This window comes from Mesocricetus auratus, unplaced genomic scaffold (assembly GCF_017639785.1).
Source record: "Mesocricetus auratus isolate SY011 unplaced genomic scaffold, BCM_Maur_2.0 Super-Scaffold_15014, whole genome shotgun sequence".
NCBI classification, from domain to species: Eukaryota; Metazoa; Chordata; class Mammalia; order Rodentia; family Cricetidae; genus Mesocricetus; species Mesocricetus auratus.
The window spans coordinates 16,073,821-16,099,472 of NW_024429186.1; the positions used below are offsets into that span (position 1 = coordinate 16,073,821).

Here is a 25,652-nt window from a genome sequence, read left to right on the forward strand (position 1 = left end):
TTCACACAGATCCATGTTAGATCCCAGCATGATGACTTTGGGAGGCAGGGTCTGTAGGAGGCATTAAGGTCCTGGGACAGCAGCCTCACAAATATGACCAGGGACTTTGTAATAGAAGCTCTAGAGAACCCATTCCTGCTTCGTTTGAGGGAAGGGGCAGTGCAAGCGCAGCCATCCCTGCATCAGGGAACAAGCCTTCATAAGACAGGGAATCTGCTAGGACCATGGTCTTAGGCTTCCTGCCTCCCAGAACTTTAAGAAACAAGTCTTTGTTGTCTTGAGCCTTCTTACAGTAGCCTGAGAGAACTAAAACAGAGAAGAAAAGCAGGCACCTGCCTGGACTCCAGGGACGTGGGAGGCTGAAGATGGAGAATTGACTTACCCAAGGGGTCAGCCAGGGCCATACAGCAAGGACCCGCCTCAAACAACAAGACAACAACAAAACTACACACATGGGATGGTTCTACGACTAAGATGCATTACTGGATATGAACAAAATCCACTATGAAATTCTCAAAGAATTTATAAAGTATTGTGTTTATTCCTTAAATAAAAATTTTCAAATAAAAACCTCAATTATTATGCTACTTAAATAGACTAAAAACAATATCACAAAATTGTCTCATTTCCCAAACGAACATTCCATGAAAGTAAAAAGCAGAGTTCATATCTTAACACGTCACTTCTACAGTGAGCTACCTTTTAGGTTAGTCCCTCGAAATAAATCAGTAGTTACCCAGACAAATGCAAGCCAAGTACATCACAGGCAAACCCATCCATCACCACAAGCGCTCTCAGGCACAAAAGCAAAGTGGGCAATCATTCTCCAGTGACTCAACTGGAATACAACTTTTAAGCTAATACTAAATGACAAGTCAGCACAAAGCAACTGTTTGCTCCCACACAATTAGAAAACTACTAAAATGCTTCTCACCCTTTAATTCATGCATCCCTTTTCATTAATTTGTCCTATGAGAAACCTGAAACTTGGTAAAAGATACCAAGTTTCAGAGATATTTCTGTGGCATTAGCAAAGCAAATTTACCCAAATCATCAATTTAGTTACCAATAGCAGTTAATATAGAGCAGTAAATATATACAACATATATATGCATGCATGCATATGAGTCAATAAATGTAACACACAGTGTGTGTGTGTGTCTCTGTGTGTGTGTGTGTGTGTGTGTGTGTGTGTGTGTGTGTGTGTAGACAACATCTCACTCTACAACCCAGGCTAGTCTAGACCTAATGGCAATTCTCCTGCCTCATCTTCCCAAGTGCTAAGAATATAGGCATGAGCCACCACACCAGCCTTAGTGCACACACACACACACACACACACACACACACACACACACACACACCACACGGGGCGGGGTTTAACTGTGTTGCATAGCCCTGGCTGTCCTGGATCTCACTCTGTAGACCAGGCTGGCCTCCAATTCACAGAGATCTGCCTGCCTCTGCCTCTGCCTCTCAAGGGCTGGGATTAAAGGCATGTGCTGCCACCAGCTGGCTCTATATTTTTAATTAAACTTTTTCTATATAGTCATCAATTTCCAGGCATCTAAAACTTCATCCTCAACATTCTAAAATGTTCCCTAGCAAACCAAATCACTACTCCTAGCGATAGATAACACTCATTTTAACTCAGAAGTCCGTTTTTAACACACTGCTTATCTCTTCTGCTAGAGAAGTTCTCACGTGAAAGGGTCTGTCTTGTTCATTAGATGTCACCTCGGGACAGTTTTGGAGCTGCTTAAGCTGTCTGGTTTCTGCTTACCTGGATTAGATGTGTACTGCATTGCAATCATCAGCATGGCAGATGCAGAGAGGTTCACATGGGCCGGGACGCTTTCTCTCCTGGAGGAGCCCACTGAAACCAAAATTTTCTGATTAGATACAAATTAATTTCTAGATATGAGCACATACTTGCTACCTTACACAGACCCACAAAAGAGCTTCAAGAGAGTGCTCCAACTGAGCTGGGGGACTACTGACTTTTTCTTTCCTCCTTTTTTAAGATGGTTGTCTCATCTACCCCAGGCTAGCCTTAAACTTTCTATGCAGTCAGGATGACCGTGAATTCCTGATCCTCCTGCCTCCACCCCTCAGTACTGGGGTACAAACATGTACTTCTGCACCTAGGTTATGGAATGCTGGTGATCAAACCCAGAGCTTTGTGCTTGTGAGGGAAACTACAAACTAAGCCACTTCCCCATCCCCAAATGCAATAGAAATTCACAGAAAGAAAACCACAGAACTGCTCCTTGCTTACAAACACTACCATTGTGTGCCACTGTAAAAACATCTAGAGCAGAGCCACACGAAGAAGGTACAAAACCAGAATATAATGGCTTTGTCAGAATGGAACTTAGGTGTGGTCTTTATTCCCAACATGTTCACATCTATAAAGGAAAAGAAGAAAATAGAACCTCCTGTGGGCCCAAATTAAGGGGCATCTAAACATGCTAGCGGATAACCTCATAAGAAAGTAGAAGAGTTTTAAACCCAACTAGAACACATTAACTTGGAGAGGTAGGCAAACAACCTTCATATAATGTGTAACCTCTTGTTTAGTTATACATACAAATACTAAGTCAAGTATTATGAAAATGATCGGTTTTTAAACGGTTTTTGGCGACTACACAGAAGTATTCAAACCTCCCCATAGACCCCATCAGCATCTTAATTGCCATGAGAAACCACTTCCACAGTCTACCCTCCTTACATCAACCTGTGTTGCTTGGAACAAAGCACTTTTTTGAATATGTGAATAACTGTGATTTTATCCTATACCAACAAATGTCCAATTGTAAAGCAGATAGGTGTCTTCAAAATTCACCCAAGAGCTGTATAATCATGATACTTGTACACTGATTTAAAAACATCTTTAAACATCAAACTCTATATTAAAATTATCTCTTTTTAATGGAAAATATGAAATTGCTCCATAAGTATTCAAAACTAGCTCTGATGGAAGTTATTGGGTAACTTTTTAGCCAAAGGTTATTTTTCATCCCAGCAAGAACTGAGATAGGACCCCCAAGAAAGGCAACTTTAGATTAAATAAAAAAATGAATTCCTTTTTCCACAGAGAACCAGAAGAAGTAGAAGACACCTGTTATAGATGAGCTTGTATACCAAGCTGTCAAACAGGGGGAATATAAAGCCAGCACCCATAAGTAAAGACTCACCAAGTCAGCACTGTTTTCTACACACTAAAGACCACTGCTTCAGACAGTCAGCAAAAAGCAGATAACCTCAAACTCTGCTTTATTTTATGTTAAAATGCAGTGTATGCTAGCACCTAAAAAGAACAAGGCAATGCAATGAGACACTCAGTAAACAGAAACATGAAAGCAGAGATGGTGCAAGTTTAACAGGATTCTGTTTTGTTTCCACATCAAGAGCTTCCGATGCTGTAAAGGACAGTGGTCTTTGCAACAGGTTGGGAGAAGCAAACCAACAAAACAGGTACTGAGTCCCACCAGCCTGAGTCTGCCTTCATTAATCACCGATGGCTGCGTGTGTCTAACTCACAGGGCAGGAGGCACTCAGGTACAGAGATCTGTCTGACTACACCATAAACAAATGCTGATAAGCAGACAAGGATTGATACAGAGTGCAGGACACTGCTCTGAGGGAGTGAGGGTGACTAATCAAATGGGACAAACGGAAGAAGAAAGAGCTGGGAATCAAATGCTGAAGAGTGAGACCCATTGCTTTCCATCTTTAGCCTTTTCTAATTCAGCTTCGTATGGGCCCATCCTGGGGATCCCAGCTCAGCCAGTGTGGGAAATCTCTGTTAAATAATAAGCACGTCGCCAGCTCTTGTGCAGGCTGGCCTTGGATCTGCCTTGGAGAAGTATTGTTAAGAGAGTGAGAGGTAAGCAAGGGGATGCACAGTCTAATACCCAGAGACTAGGAAGAGGGAGCACTTATACAATATTCCTGTGTCCTTTGTTGAAGAAGAAAAGAAAGGAATGCCTACTCCAACATACTCAACAACAGAAGACTCTCTCTCTCTCTCTCTCTCTCTCTCTCTCTTATCCTCTCTCTCTCTCCTCTCTTCTCTTCTCCACCCCCCCTCTTGCCCATGTATATTCTTTTGGTGACAAGTGTTTTCACCTTTACTTAAATTCAACTCAAACTCTTTAATAATAAGCATTTTTTCAACAATGAAAACTGTTAGAGAGGCTGGGAGCCACTGTGCCCAGAGGCCTTTTAAAATGGGAGAAATGCCCAACTGTCTTGGATGATTTAAGTGAAGTCTGGTTGGAGAACTGCCCAGATAGCTCAGCGACCTTTGGATGTCCCTGTTACCTCTGCAAATCTATGCTGTCCCTCAAGTATGACTATCCACAAAGCCAAAAGAGTCCCCTAGGACACAAGCCCCAGGAAATTGGCTCCAATACTTACATAAACAGACGGTATCTTGCAATTTCAAAGCCTTCTACAAGACTGAATACAATCACCATGGCTCTAATGTAATAAGCGTGCACAAGCACATCCTTTACCGAATCTTGTTTAAAAGGCATGATGTAAACAGATACACAGCTCGATCCCATGAGAGCACAAAGGCACACACAATTAAAGGGAAGACTATTGTTCTCAAGAAATATAATTAAAAGTTTCCAGGCCTTCCCCCTGTTCCCCTGATAGCACCAGAACAAAAATTACCATCTTGCCTTCCTCCCAGTACCAATCCCTTAACATGTGCCTGCATGTGATAATTCCTAATGCGCTAGGTGTGCAGTCCTTATATGACTCTTGCCTTTAAAAGTAAGCAGATGAGAAAATGCACTAGCCTAATTACTGGGACAATGCCGGTCTAGGACTAGTACATTCATGGTTAACGCTCCAATCACCCAGTCACGCACCGTGTTTTGTCATAGAATTGCACCAGGCATCATTCTAGGCTTTTGGTTACAGCAGTGAAGAAGATCATTGCCAGAGCTGGGTTATGCTGTGTGGTGGCCATTAGCAGGAGGTAGATTAAATAGGATTTAAAATTGCATTCTTCAGCCTCACTAGACACATCATATGTACTTAGGAACCCTACGTGGTAAAAGCTACAGTGTGAGGTGGCACAGAATTTTACTTCCATTTCTATCAGAGATGGGGACAGTGTTGTTCTATAGCAAAGGGCAAACATTGGCCATTGAAGAAGCATGAAACTTGGCAAGGGAAAAGAGAGGTGATGGAAGGTTCGGCATGCATTAGAAGGGAATGCATCTCAAAATACGTGGTCCTTAAGAGTGTCCAGGAGGGCAGCTCAGGGAATAAAAGCACTGGCTGCATGGGCCTGACCATTCAAACTCCATCTCCAGAACCCACATGAGAATCTAGATGCCATGGCATCTGAAGTCCTGCCACTCTGGGATAGGAGGCAGAGACTGAAGAACCCACCAGAAATCTTGGGCCACCTAGCCTGGAGTACACAGAGCAGTAACAGAGACAAGAAAGGAGCTCCTGCCTCAACACGGTGTAGAAAATTGACTCCCAAATGATATCCTCTGAATCTTTCTCTGTCTCTCTCTCTGTCTCTCTCTCTGTCTCTCTCTGTCTCTCTCTCTCTCTCTCTGTTTCTCTGCCTCTCATCTCTGTTTCTCTGTGTCTCTTTCTCTCTATATCTCTCTGTCTCTATGTATGTGTCCCTCTCTGTCTTTCTGCGTCTCTCTATCTCTCTGAATCACTCTTGTGGTGTGTGTTTCTCTGTGTCTTTCATCTCTGTTTTTGTCTCTGTCTCTTTGTCTCTGTGTCTCTCTCTATGTCCCTCTGTCTCTCTTGAATGCACACACACACACACACACACACACACACACACACACACACATTTCTTTTAAAGATGTGGTACTTGAACTGTGACCTAAAGGAAGCCCATCATGAGACTATTTAGAAGGGAAACTGTTTAAACACAAAATCGTTTGTAAAATCTCAGAAAGGCTGGTGCAGACATGCAGAGCAGTCGTGTGGAGAAGCAATAAAAGGAGTGAGGCCGACCACAACTGGATCACAGAGGTCAAGTAAGGTCACTGAATTTGATGGTTAAGAGTTACTAGAAGCCAGATGGTTTGGAGGAGGGACATAACATGATCTAATCTATGTGTTTGGAAGGAGTTCTAGGTTTGGGGTAAAGAACAGGTAGTAGGAAGCCTAACCAAGGAAGTAGAGAGACCAGGCCTGAAGCTATTAGTCTGACCCAAATGACCACTATAAGGCATAGTCTAAGAAAGAATGGGTTGAAATAAACCCCATTATAAGTCTCCTAAAAGATAAGAAAGTCACCTAGAATGAAGAAACTCCTAGTATACATGATATAGCCACTTTCTACAGTTGACTAGATAGCATTATCTGGATAGAGAAGTAGCTTCTCTCACAGGCTATGGGTTTGTGCAAGCAGAGATGACTATACTCCATTAGGGAAGGTCTCTGTTAGAGACAGCCATGAGTTCAGAAGGCATCAGCAAAACTAAAAGACAATACCAGGATCACATGATTCTGAAGTCTATGTGGCATTAAAATACTTGCTAATTGCGTTAGTGAAGCAAGATGCCCAACTCCACAAGTATTGAGTACAAAGTGTGCAGTGGTTTTCTTGTGACGAACTAAACCAGGGATGGCCCTTTGCCTCAGTAGTGTGCTTAAAAAAATCTTCAGAACAACATGAACAATCGCAGCAGAGAAGTGTCAGAATTCTGCAATTTGATTTGATTAGTATGTTTATGATTTGCCTGTGCATTGTTCCATTATGTATTTACACATCATAGAATATTCAAATTCCAGTCTCAGGTGGCCTTCCTCCAATGATCTTCACAACAAAGATGGAGAATTGTGAAAAGCCAAAGGATTATAGTGATGCCCCTCAACAAATCCTGGTACCAAACATTACTCACAGTTCAACAAAAGGCTCTTGCAGCAATACCGATCTTTGTGAACATAACCGTTAGTGGATAAGTAGATTATGCATGATAATGGTTATTCAAATATCATCAAGAATTTGTCTTTCATTATTTTTTCTATGTGAGATTAGTCTTCATGAGATCATAGAACTGTGTTCCATGTGGTAGCTGAAAACGAACAATAAAAACCAAAGCCTGGAACCAGATATTCAGTGAAGTCATACCGTTGTTTTTAAGTCAACACAAGGATTTGCACGAGCCTTTCTTTTTCCTAAGGACCAGTGACTGAGAATATCTAAACTGAATTTGCACAGTCCAGGACGGTGCAGTTCCTCAGCATTGTTTCTTTCTTCAAAATAGGACAGCCCACATTAACAGGCGCTTATTTAAATTATATCTAAGTATCATCTTCCAAAGATCCCTATTTCAGTTTGGACAACAAATCACAAATCCTTTACTGGAAAAAGAGAGGTTTCCATGGTGATGTGCAAATGATTTGTTTTTTTTTCCCGATCCTTAGTAACTCTTTTAATACACTTTCATAAACAACGTAGATTTTACACATACAGAATAAAGAGTGCAATATTTTATTTATGGAAGGAGTTAATAAAAATACATCAAGGGGAATTTATATAATAAATTGATGAGTTATTTAAAAGCAGTTTAGGCATTAAGCAATTAGCGTGGTAACAAAGATGGCATGAACAGCATGTATGCTACACATCCAATGCTTGGTTTAAAGAATTGGATCCACTTCAAAGCTCCAAACTGCATCATCTAAGTAATACAGACAATCACATGATCGCTAATTATATAATCAGCAATTATATAATCATTAATGACACTCATTTAAAAACTGAAAAGAAATCCATGCTTTGCACTGCCTATAAGAATACCATGTCAAAGAGAGACTTTTTAAACATCTTCCTGTCAGTTTTGTTTTGTATTGTTTTGTTGTTTGTAACAGGGTCTTATTGACCTTGAACTTGCAGTGATCCGCCTGTTTCAATCTCCCAAGTGCTAGCAATACAAACCCACACCTTCTTGCCCAGCAAGTCCTTCTGGCAAAGACTCTCAAACATTTAGAAAATGCAACATCTTCTATTCTAACATCTTTGTTCTGAAATAAAACTATTCTGGACCAAGTTAAACATCCCTGTCCTGTTTCAGTGAGAAGCTCTAGATACTGTAACAACTACCAAAACCTAGAAACAGTGTGGATGAAGTGACAAGACCCACATCCTCACCACACAGTCCATCCTAAAAGGAATCTGAAAGGCCATCTCTTCTGTCTTTAGGTCTATGTGCAAAGAAACAACTCAGTAATCTAACAGCTGGCATGCAGACTACCACTACAGCTCATTGCAAAGATGACAAAAGACTGAGTACTATTGAACTACCAGGAGGGTGCTGAGAAGGCAAGCCCAAAGTAACAGACTAAAGCCCGAGTGGCAAAATAAACACACGAGCCAGGTCTGCCAATGGTGTGCACCAATTATGTCAAAAAACATTTGATGCTATTCAACCTAGCATTATTAAGTCAGAAATAACCAGGGAGGTTCAACTTATTTTCTGAATGCCCCTTCTTTAAAGCTGGAAAAAATTACATTTCAGAGATATAAAATGACTGTTCATACCTTTGAGTGAATATCAAGTCATTCCACTAATAAACACTGAAAATCACACAATATTTTTCAGATTAGCATCACTCATTTTTAATACTCGGTTGCCTCAGATATTTGTGTAAAGAAAGGATGTTAACATAACAAGGCGTATGTCTGGAAATCTCTATTTCTAATTAAGGAGGAATTAGTCATCAGCTCTGAAACAAACAAACAAACAAAAAACAAAGAAGCTGACAATACTTGATCAGTCCTCAGTGTAGTGAGAAGCTGACTGGATTAATGTCTCCCCACAATTACTAACTTATTCCTAAGAACTAGGGACACAGTGAGCTAGGTTGTTATCAGTAACATACAGTCTCGTCTGCTATTCTTCTTCTTTAAAATATGCCTTTTCATTTACTTAACAGTCAAAATTAAAAGTAAGATCACAAATTATATGGCTATATCCATAAGCAGTGAGAACTGATTCATGAGATCACACAGGTGAAACAGAGAGTGAAATGAAGTATTCTACAACTTGGTGTGACATCATCAGTCTGCTCATTTTTCCCTGTTGTTAAATAATTAGGATATTTTAGAAAATATTTTATATCTAAATACTTGCTAAATGTTAGTTTTTAGCAGCATTAATTAATACTTGATGAAAATTTTAAAATATTATTAGCAAAGAGTCTAGACTCTTTGCTAAAAAGACATGAAAACTACAGTTCTTTATCTAAATTATACTCAACTACAAGGTAAGCCAATACAGCCCAAAAGGTACATGTGACACACAACTTGAAAAAGGGCATAAGTATGTAACTTAATGTGGCTAGCATTGATACTAGGAGTTAGACACAACCAATGGAGCTATTTTTATTTTTTAAAAAAATCAAGAGACAGAAAGCAGGTGTGGTGGTACACACCTATAGTCCCAGTATTCAGGAGGCTGAGGCAGGGGGGTAGCCATGAGTGACATAATACTAGACCAACCAGGATACACAGGAAAACCCTATCTTTAAAAAAAAGAGTGAGAAAGTGAAGTAAATAAGACCTACTGCACAGCAGGCTCTGGGGGTGGCACTTTATCAGTGTCCCGGGCTAATTATGCTAATCCATGACACCTCAAATACAGTCACAATTACTATTCGTGAGACAGCTAAGGTTACTATTCATGAAGAAGCTGTGATTATTCACAAGAAAGCTATGATTACTATTTTACAGATAAAAATCAAAGGTTTGAGTCACCTGCCTGAGCTTGCATAGTTAGCCAGAGGCAGAGCTGAGATCTGCATCTTGAACTGGTTGCAGTCTAAAGTCATAATTTTTTCAGATTAGTCCCTGAAATATAGGTTAATCCACAAACAACATGTTAAAAAACACTTTAGAGACTGGATTATAGAAGCTGCAACTCAGCACTGTCTTCTCTTTGTTTTCATGTCTGAGGACCCTGAAGAATTTTTTCTATAAAAGTAGAAAAGTCAGGTACAGTCACACACACCTATAACTCCAGCACTCGGGAGTCCAAGACAGTGGATCAAGAACCCAAAGCCATTCATGACTATATAATCAATCAAGTTCCAGGCTGACCTGGAGTGATGAGGCCCTGTCTCCAAAAATATTAATACATAGACAAGACCAGTCCCGGGCTTGCGACTGTATCTTACACTGCAGTCACGGGCTTTAACTTTTTTCAAAGTGTGTCGTAAATTTTGACTCATTTTGTCATCAAAATACCGAGAAGGAAAAGCTGATTCACTCATCAGCATTGAATTAGATTTCAACCACGTGATATGAGATTTCAACTATGTGAAAGGAGAGGCACAACACATCCACGGCAACCTGAGATGGAGCTGGAGCCAGAGTCCACCTTTCCCCACTCTCGGCTGCCCTCTCCAGCCTGGCCCGTGTCCTCCCATGCAGAAAAGAGCAGTCTCCACACCAGATGACACCCTGTCCACCTCCTCTCCTGATGTGGAAAAAGACCTTGCAATCTATAAGCAGGAAACACAGAATGCTCTGACACAGTCTTTCTTCCTAGTCAGTGGGGAAGAACTGAATAACTAACAGGTCGATTCTAAGATACAGTCGCCTTTCACTTTATTGACTTCCAACTTGATGTAAATGCTGGAACAACCAAAGTTAAATCACAGCAGGTACACAGATCAAGCGATTCCGTTACAATATTGAAAAATCAAGCGCCTGTAAGAGTAAACACAGTTCCCATAAGGATAGTGTTTGGGTTAGGTGAGGTTGAACTTACATATGGCCATTGGTAGAAAAGATGTGCTAAGGTATTCAATAATATCCTTGTGAAGAAATGGAGGAAAGGTAGCTAGCGTTGAGATCATCGTGTAGGGCAAAGTGCTCAGAACATCGTCGCTGAGAAAGGGTAGCAAACACGTGGTTGTATAAAATATTGACTGTCCAAGATCTACAAAACAAAATTAAGTAGTCAGTCACTGAAGGTGGTGCCAGTAACAAAACATGCTAGTTTTATATCTTAAGTTTTAATAAGCTGGCTTAAGTTATAAAAGCAGCTATTGCCCCTCCTAAAAGTTCAGAAATTCACTGCTTGGTAGAATGTGGGATGTACATAGCAGTTAGTTGGTGAATATACTTAGAAATAAATCTGTTCCATGAGTTTCTCATCAGTGTGTCAGTCATCTGTAAGCCTCACTATTTAGATGACCCTGGATCCATAAATCAAAGCACTTTCCAAGTGAATACTGACACTCCTCCATTTCTTATCTCCATTGCATTTCATAAAGATAACTGAAATGCAGTGATGTGCCCCCTAGAATTTTCAGAAAAGTCCAGGGCAGCATTAGAAATTAAAGTCTGGCTATTTCTGCTACACCTGGACAGCAAAGTAGTTTATAATCTCCAGACTTGATGTGCTTCACAGAAAGATTTGAGCTGGTCCTGCAAAACCCTGTGCATTTAGCTCTTAATTGTCAGGAAAGACAGCTCTCCTCAAAATAATCTCTCAAGGCTTTAAAATACGGATAATAGCAATACCTACCTGGCATCAAAGGAGTTTAGAAGAAATAAATACAGAGCTCAGCATAGCATGTACTCCAAAAACATTAGCTATTACTTATTGCCATTAATATTACTATCATTGTTACCTGCATGAGAAGCAAAAATAGAGGACCTTCAAAACAAACAACTTTTTAGCTTTGGAACGTATGAAGAATAAACCCATTACATTCCATGTACATTGTGACATTTCTGAACCTCTTGAAACATAGGCCCTCAGCCAAGGCTTGACATGAAGATGGATCACCTCTTTGTTCATTAAGATAGCGAAGTCTCAGACTCTGGTCTGGTTTGGCCCTGATTCGTCTTCCAGAATCATGTGTGTTCCTCAAATTATTTCTAATAGTCATGAGAATTAACATGCCATATCAACTGGCCTGTCAACGGACAATGTGGTCCACTGCCTGTGAGACCAGACCAACATGTGGAAATTCACAGGTGTTTTGTTCGAATTTCATGAGGCTGTGCATAAAAGACACCTCAGCTTAATTCGCTGAGCCTTTTTTAGCCTTAGGCAAAAAAAAAAAACTAATTTCAGATTAAGAGCACTGAAAGGACCTGGAAGTCCACCTGGGGTATTTTCTACCCAAGGAAACAGATCTGGAGAAAGTAGTGACCACCCAGATCACAATTCACCCATAGTTGAAGAATTATTGTCCATTCCTATAGGCCACCTGGGCCCAACGTGAGGACAGAGCCTCTAGCCATGGAACAGTCAGTCCGTTCACAGAAGAAGCTTCACAGGAAGCTCACTCAAAACATCAGCTGATAGGACCACTCCTCAGTGATTCTCGTTGAAGAACTGCACACTCCAAGTTCCTTATAGCCCAGGTTGTGCAGACAGCCCTGTGGGAAATGGCGCTGCTTGGGCTCTCTAAACCATTTGCTAGAATGAACTGGTGAGCTTTATCCTAGCTTCTAAGCTACATTATACAGAAGACGAACATAATAAATAAATTTCAAGATAAGGTCACACGGCAGGCATAGGCATGAGAGCAAAACCATAAATCATCTATACTAAAATTGTCAAGATTCACACATTATGTGGATTGCCATTTACCAAGTGAAATACCACAGTCAAGAAATCTTAAAAACAAAGGGCTTCTACTCTGACCCAGTGGACCTTCCCAGGAACACGTGGGTCATGTTGAATTTAGGACTGGGTGCCACAGGGCACAGGCACTAATGAATTTCAGCAGACGTGTCACTTGACACCTGCAAGCTCCCACAATCTGACTTTCCAATTTGTCTCATTTAGGTTCTGAGCTGGGAGAAGATTGTAGTACAACAGGCTAGGCAGGTTTAAGACAGCAAGGGTTCAAGATAAGCAACTTTACAGGGTTCTACACTTTTATCTTCACTATAACACAGCATTATAAAGACAAGCAAAGCAAATTCAGTAATATTATCTCATCACTTTATGAAAGGAAACTATTTTTAAAATCTTTTCATTATAAACACTCTATACCAAATCAACCATTAAGCATTCTTTTAGGACAGGACAGACAGTCATAATAAAAAGTAAAACAATCCCCACCACCCCCCTGTTTCCAAAGCTGGCTTTTCCGTACAATGAAACTTCAGTCATCACACTTCCAGGGACCAAATGGCCAATGATTTAAAGACAGCTCAGGTTTCTAAAGTGCATTTAAGAAACAAATTTCTACTTCCCATACAGTTTTTAACTTTTAATTTCCCCCAAATCCGTATTAGATAGCTAAGCAGACATCACTGCACTCCCCTGTGTAGATTTGAAAAACAGAGGGGCAACCAATGGAAGGACAAGGTGACATGGAGCAGAGGGAGGAAGCTTGCTTGTCCACTTCTACTCTAAACACCACTGGCATGCCATGGGCTCTAACTCTTGCCCTAGCGTTTTGCAGTAATTGCTGGTTGTTAGATAAATCTGGAAGAGGTCTTAGGCACTTATTTTACCAGGAAAAATGAGTCCCAGAGAGAAACTTTGATTTGCCCCTGAAACTCCCAGAACAGTCAAGGATTAGAGTCTGCTCTTCAAGCACAACCTCTTACATTTTCTGGGGCAAGATTTTAATTTAAACTCAGCTTCTCAACTATGGCTTTAACAAGAGTTTCCACAATACACTGACCAGGGAAGGGAGCTGCCTGCTATAGCCCCCTGTCTCTTGTCCATTGTCTCCTGTTTCCAAGCCCTTGAACAACAGCCCTGGGCATCAAGACAGTGTGAAATGACTGGATGGGAAACACCATTATTAAGTTTCATTGTCAGAAAGGCTTCGAATACACAAACCCTTCAAGAGATTTACGACAGTAACAATATTCTCCAAGCCTGCTGCCCAGCATCATAAATATTCATAAGCACACATGGACATTTCCAAAGACTTCAATAAAAATGCTCACCGTGTTGGCCATGCTGTAGTAAAGGAACTAGATCCAGAAGAGTCACCAAAGTCACGTAGAGGCCTTGGTAGTCCAAAGAAGGGTAGTCTGACAACTGAGCATCACGACTTTGCGGGCCGCGTTCTGAAGGAGCATCTCGCAGGACGCTGTAAAGGAGGGAGCGAGTAACAGTAGGGTTGATGGAACTGACCTGCGGTCTTAGAGATGGGGTGAGTGGGAATGGCACAGGAAAAAGACACATGGTCATGGGCACTGTCAAATTGGAGGCATCTTGGTTTTCCTTCTTCCCTGTGCGGGACAAAATGCTGTTGGGGGGACAAAGAAAAAAAAGAGACAACAAAGACACAAAGAACAGCACATTACATTGAAATGACACTCTAAAACAAATAATAAAACACCAGATACATCCCACATAAGATGCAATCACCACCTCAGCACAGTCGACAGGTCTAGTGCTGGCCGCACAGCCATGTGCGTAGGGATACCAACAACACAGGTGGACTTTTGTGGAAGTTGCATTGCATCTCATGTGTTATCTGGTTTATAAGGAGCAAAAATATAAAAATGCATGTTTCAGTGCCAAACCCATGTTTTACAGTTTGTCAATTTGGTGAAGGAGAGGTTTCCTAGAGGGAGGAACACTGGCTTGGCTTCATCTGTGAGGGATCTCATTCCTAATTACAAGGGGTTTTCAAAGCAACATAGTCAGCAATACTGTCTCATCATGTAAATAGAAACTTGCAAAATATAGGTATGGCACTTGCAGAAACATGTTTTAGCAAAGAATAAACATGTGCGTTTATTAAGAAAGTCTTAAAAATCACATGTTTATTGCATCAAAATAATGTCTATATGTATATTATGATACTGTTTCATGACATTCTGTCAGTATCATTTGAGATAATGAAGTTTAAACAGGCATATGAACTTAGAAATAATACATATTTCTAAAGTGTTAACTAAACTACATTGGAAAAGCTATAAAATAATATATAGTAAATGGCCCATAGCGTGTACCGGTGAACTATGAGAATGGGAATGTGTACATGTGCATGTGTGTGTCTGTGTGTGCATGTTTTAACTTGGCATGTTTGGGAGGAATGTTTTATTTTATGGATACAAACAGTGGTTTATTAAATAGTTACCTTGAAAAGTTTAAAATCTAAGCAAGCATCATCTACCAGAAAGCTGTGTACCATACAACAAGATCTCATATGATACTGCTGTTACTTACTTTAGTATTCAACAAAACTCACTAAAAACTAGAGAAAAGATAATTTAGAAAGTTAAAAAAGTTTAATGGGAATAAATGTAAGTCTGTAAAAATAGTTTTACTTTTAGTCTCCACTTAAATCTATAAAACTTGTAGTAAAAGTTATAAAAGTCAAAGAAATTACTTCTTAGCCAAATGTTTAGGTTTTTAAAATTAGATTATGCTATTTATCAGTAGGCAACCATTATGTACTATAACATCTATAGCACTAGAGTGCTTTTCTATAGTACACTTACTTGTTAGTCAGAATAGAAAACAGTGTCTAAATGCTTCATTTCATATACTTACTCTATGTGCATCCAACATCACTAAATTCTCAGCTAACAGTGTGACATCTACAATATCACAGTGATGTGAGGAACTGGTTAGTGTCAGCATGCTTGTTATGTCAAGTTGACATTGACATTTTTTATTTACTCTTAGCGCAGAAATATGTTACAATGTAAAAAAAATGGCTACATGCTTTTTATTTCTATGTGCCTAATTTACCTCGATTTCCTCTGTCTTCTGTTACCCAATGTCCAGGGAAAAACAATTGATAATAAAGATAATTTCAGAATGGTTATGTAATACTTCTTAGCAATAAAGAACTTAGGAGTTGCTGTATTTGTTTTTGTTAAAAGGGATTTAGTTTATTCTTTTTAGTGTGTGCTATATTGGGCTTTGTAACAGACTGTACAATGGGATAGTGGCATTCCACCTCTTACCATCTGCCTACATCTATTATAGAGAACATACCTTTTTTTGCATCAGGCTTTATAGTTTCCCACAAAACTAAAATACTCCTCAGATTACCATCTCTACAGGTTGTATTAATGATAGTCCAGTCATCAAAAATTTGTTTTAATCCTATAGTATCTAAGCCTCTGGAATCCCTTTAGAACCACAAAATTGACATGTTGAGATATTATCCCAAATTTCAGCATAAGTTCACTAGCTGCCAGCTTTTCTCAAGAACTCTGTCCCTTAGTCAATAAGAAAATAGCTGAATATCATAAATACATGATATTTAAATACCCTTTGAGTCTGACCAACCACCTCCTTGGTGGGGGAAATATAGCACATTATTGACTGCACGTTGCTGTTGTTCCAAGACTGGATGGAGTGTAACAGTACTTGTGAATCAACCTTGGAAGCTACTTCTATGACATTTTCCCTTCTGTACATGTGCGGTTCCCAAATGACAGCAATCACAGTGTCCTTCGTTCATGGAGGGATGAGTGTCAGCACTGAAGCCATCAAACTTTCACTGCCTTTAGATTTAACCAGTAGGTGAAGTCAAGGGGGGAAATGGCGAAAATGAGTTATCCATGAAACCAGTTTTAGATTGCCATTCATGTCTCAATGTAAGGAAATGTGTTCACTTGTGGAAACTTAAGAAGGGCTCATGAATCAATGTAGAATGCATTGTGATTTTATGATGTTTGTGAAGTTTATTCAGAGAAAAAATTACTTATTTCCCCAACCAAACTATTTAACTTGGGAATGAACAACTATTTCCACATTCATCTGAAATTCTTTCCCAAAGGTCTATATACAGATTCAATCAAAAGGAATATTAAGGATGCTCTGTCAGAAGAGTCAGACATTGTGGCCATCTTTTCACCTTCCCTTTCCCTCTTAAGACCCTCCTTGTGAGCACTGACTTGCACTGTCAAAAAGAGAGAAGACCCCTGTGACAGTGGGCAAGGGGCTTGAATGTCCCAAGGTCTTTTTTGTGCAGAAAATTAATCCATCAAATCAACTTTCTACACAATTAAGAATTTTGACATTTGCACTGCATCTATGCACTAAACAAATTGACTATGCTATGCTATGCTTCAAAACTAGCCTGTGGACTTCAGATTGTGTGTGTGTGTGTGTGTGTGTGTGTGTGTGTGTGTGTGTGTGTGCATGCATGCATGTCTCTGTGTGTGTATATATGTGTGCATATCTGTGTATGTGTGTATGTCTGTATATATGTGTGTATCTGTGTATATATGTATATGTGTGTGTATGTCTCTGTGTGTGTTTCTGCATATGTGTATGTCTCTGTGTGTGTGTCTGTATGTATCCATATGTGTCTGTGTGTGTATGTGTGTGTGTCCTTAGAAATTCCTACTCTATTAAGAATATTGGACTAAGACTAGAATCTCTATCTAAAACAGATTTACATTCTCTAACGAGTTGGTAGCAAATGTAAAGATTTACATTCTAGCAGCTCTGAGAACACTGACAGAGAGACACAGAGGAAGATTTCCAACAGAGAGTCTGAGGAAACTAGGATCCAATTGACGTCTGGCCACCAGGTAGAAGGCAAGATCCTTAAAGACCTTAGATGATGGAAATGTGACCACGAATTGCTTCTAGCACGAAGTAACAAACACCTCTGAGCACTGAGGGGTTAAACTTGACAATCTGCATTGCTGCCCCTAGTGCTAGGAGGCAAAGGAGCAAAACAACCTCTACAGGAAAGTCCTGTTAAAATGTGTCCACTGCTGGACTTGGGACCCTGCTAAATTAAAATGGGCACAGCTTAGCATGCATATATAATGCCACCCAGGACCTCCAGTCACTGCTTGAGGCAGGAAAGGCTCCTGAGAGCTCCTGTACTGGCTGAAATTTGACAGAAGACAACTCGACAAGCCTTTATAGATGCCGCATTAGAGGACAAAGGCTACTTGGGGCACATATCCAGTACACTGAATATGACAGAGGACTTCTCCATCCAGAATCAAGAGAACCTTGTCAGACTAATTATCTTATGAAGATGCTGTGGTTGGTGTTATAGTCGCTGTGGTAACATGCAGTCTCTTTCTTCCTGTGGACTAAACTGACTGACATTAAACATCTAGGCTAGCCTCGGCCTTGCCATACAAAGCTTTCCTGAATTCAGTGAGGTTGCATGAATTCATAGACACTAGCATTCAAACGATGTAATCCTAACTCAAACAGAGACACTTGAATTTTGCAAAACAGTGCCACATAGTCCTGCCCAGTGTCTCAGTCCTCCTGCCTCCAATTCTCTAGTTTGGAGACATCAGACATGAGCCCCAGTACCCAGATTTTTCTTCCTGTTTCTTTGCAAGAACCTGAGTTCTGGAAGCAGCAAGTAATTCTGGATTTAAAACATGTATAAATGCAAAGGGAACCACCTTGTTTGTGGCAAAGATGTTTACTAGTAATGATCAAAGAGCCAATGATTTAGTTCATCTCAATGTGGCTTAAACTTTCTACTACCTTTTTTACAAGGAAGGAATGTAAATATAACTGGAATGGATGGAGCTGACAATAGCCGAAGGACTTCTAACACGGTTCAATATATACAACAAAAGTTAACAGCTTTGCATTTCCAGTTTTTCGAATGAAAAAGAAGCTTCAGTAGACACAGGGACGATAAGGAAAATTCATAGGGTTCAGACCAAATATTTTACCTGTAAATATTCTTATTCAAGTCTGATCCATGATCCATGATACATTACATTCCTCAATGTTCTTTCCACACCTCTATGTCTTGAGCAAGTGAGCACTATGTAGATATGCACAGGGTCTGACAACCCTGCTCTGGTCTACTGCCTGCAGCTACCTTCTGAGCGCAAGGTGGAACTGAGACAGCTGGGAACTGCTGTCCAATCCCCATCACTTCAGTTCAGCAGCTCTGCTTAACAAAAGTTCTGAAGAGATGCCGAATTTCTAATACTAAACACTCCCTTTCTTCCCTTGATTTCACAGACAGCCAAAACCACTCTATGGGTTTCTATCAGATGCTAGCGTTCCCAAAGGTAAAGTCAAGTTTTTATTAAGAAGTGTCCCTGCTGTGTGACAATAACTAGAGAGCAGCAGCATGGCACAGGTGTCACAGTGTGTGCTGTGGATTAAGATCACCAATGACCTAATGACTCCAAAATTACTAGATATATAACACTGAGCAACTTATTGAACCACACTTGCAACTTGGTTTCATTATCTGTGAAGTGTGTACAGTAGTTCCCTTATCTAGGTACAAGGGGTTAAAGGAAAGGTCACACTTCAAGAGCTTAGAGCAGAATTTGATGTGAAGAAATATAGCTATCATAATACAATGTTGCTATGGTGATGATAGCTATTGCCACTGTCACCACTAACAGTTGTTGATATTGACACCCCTTAAAATGGACTATCCTCGGATTCACAATCTTTTCCCACAGCCACTAGAATAGACTACTGGAATACCAGTTTCACAATGAAGATGTTATCCCTGGCTTCATCATAATGATAAAAACAGAACCTTCGTACCCTGCAGACATAACTCAAAACAGTATCCTAAATTTCTTAACTTATTGGCACAATTGCAAATCCCTAAGTGGCATACTTTGAAGCCAACAAAGTTGTCATCATTTCTTCACAAATGGATCTACAATGTTTCCTACACTCACTTTGGGTTCCAACATAGGAAAGAGTTTCCCTTAGGACTCCCCAGCCTCAAAGGCAAAAGGAAAATTTAAAAGAATGGAATAGGATGCCTCAGTTCACATATTCATCCGATTACTAACAAGAAAACCGAGTTAACTAGTCTATGCCCTTTGAAAAGAAGAAATAGCCTGCTCCAGGATGCTAAACCAAGTATGGGAACCTGACAGACATTGCTGGCCGGATGATAAATAGAATCCCTCCACACTAGGACAGGGATACTAAGGATTCTGAAGATGAAGCAATAGCCAAAGGGGAGGAATGGTAGACAGCAATGCAGAAGACCAGAGACTGGTTGTGTGCAGGATGTCCCTCTCTGTCTGTGGTCAGCCTGTCTGCACACAACACGTGTCAGAGCACTGCAAACTCCAAAGTATGTCCTCCCCATACCTGACCTACAGAACTCTTGCTGTTGTCTAAATAACAGAAATGGCAGTGAGTCCCAAGACAGATTCAAAGAGGGGTTGTGGCAGTGGGGAGACCAAGTGCTCGGGCATAGTCATCAGTGAAATATTCTGAATTCTTCAACTCTATTTGTCAAAGACAGCTAAACTGCTATAAAGGGCTCCTCTTTGCTTGTTAGCATTAGTGGCAAGTGTAAAGGGGAATGTCCCTCAGGTCTCACTCCTGTAAAAACACAGTACAAGGAGCTCCTGCGCTGCTGATCCCTTGTCCCCACGGGACTAAATATCAGTTGTGACACATAGGCTGGAAGCAACTGCTATTACTGCACTGATCTGAGAACCAGGACACAATAGCAGCAAGCCTAACCCACCATATAACTCTCAATTTCTTTTAGAATCTAAGTGCTCCTTGCTCTCAATTTTTAAAGACTCAAATCTCACTCTCTCAAACTTGAGCTACTGTGTCAAACACACAACTTTTTTTTTATCATTTGTAGATTTCCCAAAAGATCACTCAACTTATGAAGCAGGCCACAACCACTCCGCCCATGTTTCCAAGGAAGCTGGGGTCTGATTTGCTAGACATACCCAGAGGGCTAGAGTCCAGACTCTTCTGACAGAACACTAGAAAACTAAGGCCTTTCAAGACTTTCAGTTCAGTGTGAAATTAGGTCCCAATAAATTCAGCGGTACTACCAAATAGTTCTCTCGAAGTCAAGGTTATGTAAGGCTTACCTTAACAAGGTTTGGGAAAAGTACTTCAGGGTGTTTGCGATATCTGTTCCTGATGGTACGGGGTAAATGTTGTGGAGAACTCGGTTATGGTATTCCTGCAAGTACCGGATCTTGGAAGCAACTAGATAAAAGCAAAAAGAAAAAAAGAAGAAAGAAAAGAACCTTCTTGTAATATGTATCAAACACACAGGGAATAATTACATATGAGAATTCAATCCATATTTTTAAAAAACACATGTAAGTTTTTACTGGAATTCCATGATAGAAACACTAATACAAACACTTAATTTCTTATAACTGCATTCAACAATTAAAATTATTTTTACTTATCTGGATTGATATTCCTACACTAACTGTCTATTCCTTTTTCAATCACCAAGGAAAATACTATTCTAATCACTTTCTAGTTATCTCCAGATTAGCTTCCTGTTATCAAAATAATAATAAATATAAGTCTCTGTTACTAGAGAATTATAATTAATGCCAAGGAAAAAACTCAAAACTCTAAAATTCCCTGAAAAAAAAAGTGTGTCCATTATATAATGGCATCAATTAAAATCGGGTCTTCTTTAAATCAGTAAGTGATCATGAAAGTGTGTTTAATGAATACTTAACTATATGAATATGCTAAGAGTATATTTACTTGGCGACTATCAAGTAAGAATACAATGATTGTGTGGCAATAAAAACACAAACAATAAGGTCACATTTTTCTTCCAGTGAATTGAATAAATTAGGAACCATCCTAAAAGCTTTCTGAGATTGGCTTCCCAGTCTCAAGACAGGAGGGACTAAACATGTGTAGTTACCCTCCTACACCTACCTGGAGTCACCAGCATTGTCCACATTCCTGACCTGACCTTTGACCTGGCTGTAGTGAATGGCCCAGCTCTAGTCATTCCTCTTTGCAAATCCCAAGGAGCCATGATGATCAACGTCTCTCTGGTCTCCTCTTCCACAGAGTTCTCAACACTGTCCGTTTGTCCTTTCAATCTTTAAGGCTACCCAAGGAGCCTCTTAGGTGGCATGGCTCACTGTCAGCAGTTAGCAGAAGACATATGAAGTCCCGGAGAAGCAAGGCTTTGCTGTTCCCAACAGCCAGTGGGAATAAGCTCCTGGATGGATCTAACTGAAACGCTGACTTAAGCAACTTAAAGAAAGTCAAAATGCTTTTGACAGGTGTGGGACGAAGAACCACAGAATAAAAAAGTAGCAGAACACGGAGATTCTTAGAGCCCTTTCCCCATAACCACTTCATTTTAAAGAAGGGAAAATGAGGCACACGGGAGGGTAGTGGTAGAGCTGGGCTAGCCATTAGTTCTCCTGACTCGTGATCCAGTGCTCTTTCCACTATGACACACTCGAGAATACAGTTCTGAGATTGAGCCAGCATGCACACAGAAAATGCTCATTATACAACATCAAGGCAACTGTCAGCAGTTGTTGGGCTAATCACTATCTAAAATATACATGTCCCATTTATTGGACTTGCCTTTTCTCCTCTCTACTTGGGCATTCTCCAAGAGAGATAAGTTTACATTATATTAGATCGCCTTGGGTTTGTACAACACATCATTTCCAAAGACAGCAACAACTTTAATATCTATTGTTTCATTTAACCCATGGTATTTGGTTATAAACATTTTCTTCTGAGATAAACTATAAATAGGTAATACCTGAAAATATATCAATTATATAATCAACAGAATCCGTTTCATTCCGAATGTCTTTGACCTGTCATTCATCATAATTTTTGTAATGACATTACAAGAAACACTCATGTTAATGTATACTTTTAGGTTCCAAATATCTGAGATATATGCCAAGCCGGCTTACACTTTCTCTCACCATGATCACAATGATGTTTTATTATTGTGACTTTTCTCAACTTTTAACACTCAGCAGGTCTCTGTGTAGAATTTCAGGATTATCAATCATCATTCTACTACCTTAAAAAAGAAGTTGATGGTAGTACAGGATTTGGACAACAAGTTGAAATGAGGAGAAAAGTCAAAGATCCCCCAACTCAGTGGCTTGCTCAGAACTCAAGAGCTTTAAAACCATCATTACACAATGATTACAAGCATTCAAACATGTTTGTAAGATGAATGGGTGTCTTTTTATAGTAACTGTCATTAAAATGCAGTAACAGCTCTCTTCAACGAGTTTCCAAACTTGCATGGGAAAGCAAACAACACTACAGCCCCTTCCTTGTTGGAGATCTTTGTATGATACATATTCAGTGTTACCACTGTTCACTTACCTGTTTACTTTCCTATATCAAATTAAGAATTTGTTGAGAGGCATCTTACTTAGGTTTCCATCCCAGTCATAAAGACACTGCCTAGTACTAAGTGGGTACCCGACATGGTCTTAAGACTTAAGTGAACGGTGAGTTAACAGTTACTAACAGCTTTAGTGTGTGTGCGCGTGCGTGCGTGCGTGCGTGCGTGCGTGCGTGCGTGTGTGTGTGTGTGTGTGTGTGTGTGTGTGTGTGTGTGTGTGTGTGTACTTATGGATTCTTTAGTCTTAGATCCCAGACACCTAGTAAGTACTCAGAATGTCACCAGTGCCTGGAGGTGGAAGACAAGAAGAAAGGAAAAGGTAGAGAAGATTGTGTGCACAATCATGAAAAACTGGTTTACAGAACAGGTTGAAAAACGCTCAAACTACTTTTTATATTGGGAAACCAACAAATTTAAGCCCTCACAGATTTTATTTTCTTCATTTCAACTACTTGAAAATAATCATGGGATTGGAGAGATGACTCAGCAATTAAGAGTCCGGGCTGCTCTTTCAGAGGACACAGTTCTGATTCTCAGCACACTCACGGCAGCTCACAACCATTGTAACCTCCGCTCCAGGGGGTCTGATGCCCTCTTCTGGCCTCTATAAGCATTAGGCGTGCACATGGCACACTGACATACATCTAGGCAAAACAACCACACACATTTAAAAGAAAATGAAGAAAAGGACATGGAGGAAAGAAAATAATCAGAAGGAACTCCAACAAATAAGAACTTGTATTTCCTACTTGAGCATAAGTGAAGCTCATTTACATTTCAACCTTGTACACAGGAGATGATGCTTTGGTGGCCCATGGCCCAGCACATCACCAAAGCACAGAAGCTTTACTCTACACATGTACCAAACTGTTGCTGCAGACTGGATGCATGTGATCCTCTCCAAATACAATTGGTCTTAGGACTACATATTCTAGCAATCTCCCACTCCCTTCTATTCTAGTTACACCTTCAGAGCATTCTATGTGACCTCTCTTAGCTTTATACCCTGAGAAGTAATCGGTCATAAAGTGGGTTCTCCAAAATTCATAATTGAACCCCAACCTCAAAAAGTGAATGTACCAAGAGATAAGGCCTTTAAAAGAGGTGACCAAGTTCAAATGAAGCCATTATAGCCACGTGCCTCCTAGACCAATCTTCCTTGTGTCCTTGTAAGAAAAGATTAGGACATGCAAGAGACACCAGGAAAGCAGGAACACAGAGGAAAGGCTGAGTGAGGACAAGCGAGAAAGTGGCCATCTGCGAGGCAAGGAAAGAGGCCTCAGGAGAAACTAAATCTGCCAACACCTTGATCTTGAACTGGAAGTCTTCAGAACTGTAAGAAAATAAATGTCTGTTGTTTTAGCAGCTCCATCTGTGATGGTTTGTGGCAGCTGGAGAAAACTAATACGCCATCACACAGGAAAGTCTCTAAGTACGAGAAAGAAAGGCATGGGCTCTGAATCAAGACCTAGTTGCCCACCCTCACTAAACCTCAAGTCTCCCATCTGTAAAATGGAGAGACTCATATCAGTGAGTCATTTTTCAGTCACTTAGTATAGTGTCTAGCACATACTCCCTTGTAGTAGATAACAAAAGCCGATTTGTGTCTTTTTCCTCCTGCTCCCAAACACCAAGTTCACCATGAAATCCCGCCATCCACCAGCTGTCCCTCCGGTGTCATTATTGTCTCTCTCTTTATGAAGTCTATTAAGTCACTCATTAACTAGAATCTCCTTGTTGTAAGGAAACAAACAAGCTCAATACCTTCCCCTGTTCTTTCTACTCCACTCCCTCCAGTCACTACCTTCCTCTCTCTCTCTCCCTCTCTCTCTCTCTCTCTCTCTCTCTCTCTCTTTCTCTCTCTGTGTGTGTGTGTGTGTGTGTGTCCCCACCCCCTCTTCCTAGTCTCTCCCACTCTCTCAACATCCTCTTCCTGGGCAACCCCATCTACCCATATGGTTGCCAGTACTACCTACCCATAGGCCAAACATTCTGAAATACACATCTCCATTGCAGGTGCTTATGTCATTTGAGTAATAGACCATCTCAGGTTTTTTCACTGAGGAATCTCACATAGGCCTCAAAGTAAACACATCCAATGCTAAATAACCATCCCTAAATAAAACATTGGACCATCTGTACAATCTACCAGGTTCACACAAAGGATGAGCAGCATACTAACTGTGCCTAACCTGACCCACCTCTATCTCTCATAAACACAGCCACCAAAATCTACCTCCTATCTCCCCCTTGATGGTGTGACTTTTTAACCATCTCCACACAGGTTCATAATGCTCCCAGCTCACCATGCAGATTCTCTCTTGCCACCTGTTTCTCCTAGGAGAAGCCTACGAGCGAGGTCTTTTAAGATGTCTCCCATAATCCTCTGTGGCCCACTGCCCTTGGAGTAAAATCCAAACTTTTTCCCACACTATCCCAGCTTGACCTCGCACCCTACAGTCACACAGGTTGTTGCTCTTGCTCCGTTTGCTATGCAAATCTATTCCTTTTTTAATGAAAACTTTGTATGTCATCACCCTCTTCCTTGAGTTCTTGTCGCTCCATGTTTTGTGTGACTAATGTCAACTCATTCCTCC

At 40.4% G+C, this 25,652-nt stretch overlaps 1 protein-coding gene across 15 annotated transcripts in view; it reads right to left on the bottom strand.

Annotated features, from left to right (window-relative positions):
* Positions 1–25,652, bottom strand: part of Unc79 (unc-79 homolog, NALCN channel complex subunit) — a 234,441-nt gene that overhangs the window by 172,111 nt on the left and 36,678 nt on the right. For 10 of the 15 annotated variants that reach the window (XR_005876171.1, XM_040742597.1, XM_040742599.1 and 7 more), the window contains exons 1-5: positions 21,594–23,223; positions 20,771–20,891; positions 13,931–14,235; positions 10,773–10,943; positions 1,784–1,876 (exon numbers count right to left, since the gene is read on the bottom strand). Coding sequence is in view for 14 of the 15 variants with exons in the window: in XM_040742597.1 (XP_040598531.1) it covers positions 1,784–1,876; positions 10,773–10,943; positions 13,931–14,235; positions 20,771–20,891; positions 21,594–21,696 (793 nt within the window). In the remaining variant the exon portion in view is untranslated. Of the gene's footprint in view, positions 1–1,783; positions 1,877–10,772; positions 10,944–13,930; positions 14,236–15,692; positions 15,711–20,770; positions 20,892–21,593; positions 23,234–25,652 lie in introns of those variants that run through there. The other 5 variants (XM_040742598.1, XM_013112205.3, XM_040742591.1 and 2 more) reach the window with 4 other exon arrangements.